Here is a 3,351-nt window from a genome sequence, read left to right as displayed (position 1 = left end):
CGCCTTCGTTGCAGTTAGTTGCGGCCGGTTGGCGATGATCGGTGTACGAGAGATTGAAGAGGTTGAATTGATATTTTATGATCGTTTTCTTCTTCTTCTTCTTCTTCTTTCAATTCAACAGCGATAACGTTCGAATTCCCCCTTCGTAAAAGGGGGGGAAAAATGTGTGAATCCGGATCTCTGGATCTATATCACGAAGGGGAGGGGGATGGCTGAGTCATTGTCATCCGGTACGAAACAAACGATCGCTTTTTTTCCCCTCCGGCTGGTTGGCGCGAGTCTGACGTCGTCGTCGCATCCAATCATCTCGTCTCGAGCCTCCTCGAGAGTGTTCGAGGAGTGCGGCAAATGCGCGTGCAAGATGCGTCGAGGAAGCGTTGAGCGACGTTCTCGTCAAGTGTGAGGAAACGGGGTGTGAAGAAAATTTAGAAGGGTGGAAGGACGAGGGTTGAAAAAGTGTGGAAACGTGTGACGGATCGAAAGATGTATTATTGGAAAATTTGTTCGCTCCTTTCTTTTTCTTTTTGCTCGAGAAATGGTGGTGGAAGATGATGTTTCCGAAGAGAAAACTGTCCGTGTTTCGGTTCGAAGTCGAGTCGCGAAGGTGTACATGTATATACACACGCATACACATACACACATAGACACACACACACGTAACGTGCGCATGTATATAGCCGTGTAAAGAAAGTCGTCTTATCGCTATGTGATTTAAGTGCATCGTATTTCGTAAGTGTGCAAGGTTTTTAGCGTCTTAAGTAATTTCGATAGGGAGCCACAATTTTAAACGCAATTTTACGATGTTTTCGTTCGTTCGTGAAGGATACGCAAAAAAACGTAATGCCCGAGTTCCGAGACGCGCGAGGAAGAAACAGGGGGAAGGGAGGAGAAAAAGGGAAAAATAAATAAACTTTAAAATATTTTAATTTCTCGGGACGAAACTTCTCCCCGAGAAATTAGAAGATTTATATTCGATCGTGTGATTTCAATTTACGCAGAGAGAAGCAAAGAAAAAAAAGAAAAAAAAACCAAAGTTTCTTTTTCGTAATATATCTTTCCAAAAAGGGGGAAGGGGGAAAAAGATACTCTTCTAATATCTCGTCCCCCCTCCCCTAAAAAAAAAAAAAAAAAATTATATAATCAAACGTCTGGAGGGTTCCTCTTTAATTTGTCCAATCATCGTTAGTTTCACCGACGAGATTTGGCCAACTTAGGTTCGTTGTCCCGGCGCAAAGTGGAAACTTCCTGCGCTCGTCAGACATTGCGCGCGACGCGCGGACAGACGAACGGACGGACGGGCGGGCGGACAGAGTCAGAATTTTTTCCACACAGGGCTCACAGTTATTGTAAATAAGCGATGGCGTAAATATCGTCTATTTTTATCGTGAGAAGTGATGATAGAGAATCGACCAATGACGAGGATTATAGATTAAAGGGAGAAAAAAAGGAGGAGGAAAGAGAGGACGCGTTAAAGGCGCGAAAGGTGTTCATTCATTCGATGGGGAAGTTAAGTACTAATCGAACATGGGGAGATTTCAAACATGCACAGAGTCGCTGTGACGATATACCAAAACGATGTTTTATCGGTTTAAATATAGGATTCGTAGAGGTTAATTAAAAAAAAAAAAAAAAAAAAAAAAGAGCATCGATGAGCAACCTGGGTCATCGTTTTTTCCGAAACGAAATATTTCTTCGATTTCTTCTTTATTGTTACGAGCCAATTACGAAGGAGGAGACCACTCGAAGTATTGCACAATTATTTTTTTTTTTTTTTGAAAATAATAAATGATTTGTGATAATAATATAATATTTTGAGAGATTGATGGAGAAAATTAATCTGATGATTTGATCGATTTAATTTTCGAGAAAGAGGAGCGGGGACGAACGATTCAGGTTATTTGTCGAAGATGCGAAATGAAACGTTTGCCCGTGAAAACGTTTGGACGGAACTGAGCGGGGCAATCTAGCGTGTAATTTAGCGGCAGTTTTAAGCGAGAGAAGAAAATATAAAAAAGAAAAAAAAGAAAAAAAAAAAAAAAAAATAAGCGCACGAATTCAACGAAAAAAACGTTCTATTAAGTGTGACAACATTATTATATTCCTTGATGATCATTCTATCGATAATTGTATATAGCCTGTACGATAATTTGAACGTATTCGGGCACAGTACGATGCTTTATGTTTATATTTGATCAAGTAGAGACAAGATCAAGATACAATCGTGAAGTAAAGTGAATCAATAAATAAATGTTTCGTAATTTACAATTTTCTCTCGAGATTGATAGAGAGATTATTACATTACTTGATCATCATTACTCATACTATATACTTAACCATTGGAAAAATTTGGAATCGGAATTTCGGTCGAAAAGGGAATTTTTAAGAAAATTTTTAATTCTCTTTTTGTCATTATCAGAAAAGATTGGAATAAATCGATTAGTTTAGAAAATTGTAAAAATTCCGAGGGAAAAGAAAGATTCCAAAATTTTTCAAATTTCTATTTTTATCCCTCTCTCTCTCTCCTTGTCTCCTCGTCTCTCTCCATTTTTCTTTCAAAACGATTCTCTCGATTCGATGATCTAATTTTCCACGAATATTTATTGTTTTGCTCGTGTTTCCTCCTTTCCCTCTCCCCTCCCCTCAGCTCTCCTCGTTATCGTCAACGCGTGAAAAATGGACATTTCGGTTATTATAGATTCATTGTTATCCCGCTTATTTTTTTATCGGTTATTTTTTTCTTTTTTTTTTTCTTTTTTTTTCCGCGCGACACATCACTCGCGCGGGAAACAAACGATAGCCGAACCGGAGCCGAGGTAAACTTGTTAGTTGACGGCGTTGACAGTATCTCATCCATATTACGTATGTAAAGTATGCGCGCATATATTTACCGGTTTACACGGTGGTGTCCTCCGCGCGTATAATAAATCATTTCCCATTTCGAGAAAGGGGGATACCACCGATGGAAAAGGAAGAAAAAAAGGAAAAAAAAAAAAAAACATCGACGGAGGAGATAATGCGTTCCTATGAATCATGGAATAACCGATAAAACCGAAGCGACGCGACCGCGACACCTCGACATCGCCTCGAGTGGAAAACTTGACTCGAAAAAATTCCGTTTCCCTCGAAACGAAAATCGATCGAATGCAATTTATCGCAATTTATTATCACACGATTGCCCGCATGATCCAGTTGTATCTTTGAAAATTAATTTTTTCAAAGAAACATTTCCAACCGAGAGTTATCGATTTCTTATATCGAGACACCATTAAGCGAGAGCTTGTGCACGATTTACAAGCGTAATGCGGTGGACAATTGGGTTGCAGAAAAAAGGGATTCTCCAAGCGTTGCGCT

The 3,351-nt window shown here is 39.4% G+C and overlaps 1 protein-coding gene across 1 annotated transcript in view; it reads left to right on the top strand.

The window, feature by feature from the left end:
• LOC102679532 (homeobox protein Hox-B4-like) overlaps positions 1-2,431 on the top strand; it is a 10,693-nt gene extending 8,262 nt beyond the window's left edge. Inside the window, exon 4 of the mRNA XM_031508652.1 lies at positions 2,417-2,431. Coding sequence (XP_031364512.1) covers positions 2,417-2,431 — 15 coding nt within the window. The remainder of the gene's footprint in view (positions 1-2,416) is intronic.
• Positions 2,432-3,351: the final 920 nt, after the last annotated feature.

This window comes from Apis dorsata, unplaced genomic scaffold (genome assembly GCF_000469605.1).
Source record: "Apis dorsata unplaced genomic scaffold, Apis dorsata 1.3 scaffold_93, whole genome shotgun sequence".
NCBI lineage: Eukaryota > Metazoa > Arthropoda > Insecta > Hymenoptera > Apidae > Apis > Apis dorsata.
The sequence above is the reverse complement of the archived record's forward strand: the minus strand, read 5'-3'. Positions and strand labels throughout refer to the sequence as shown.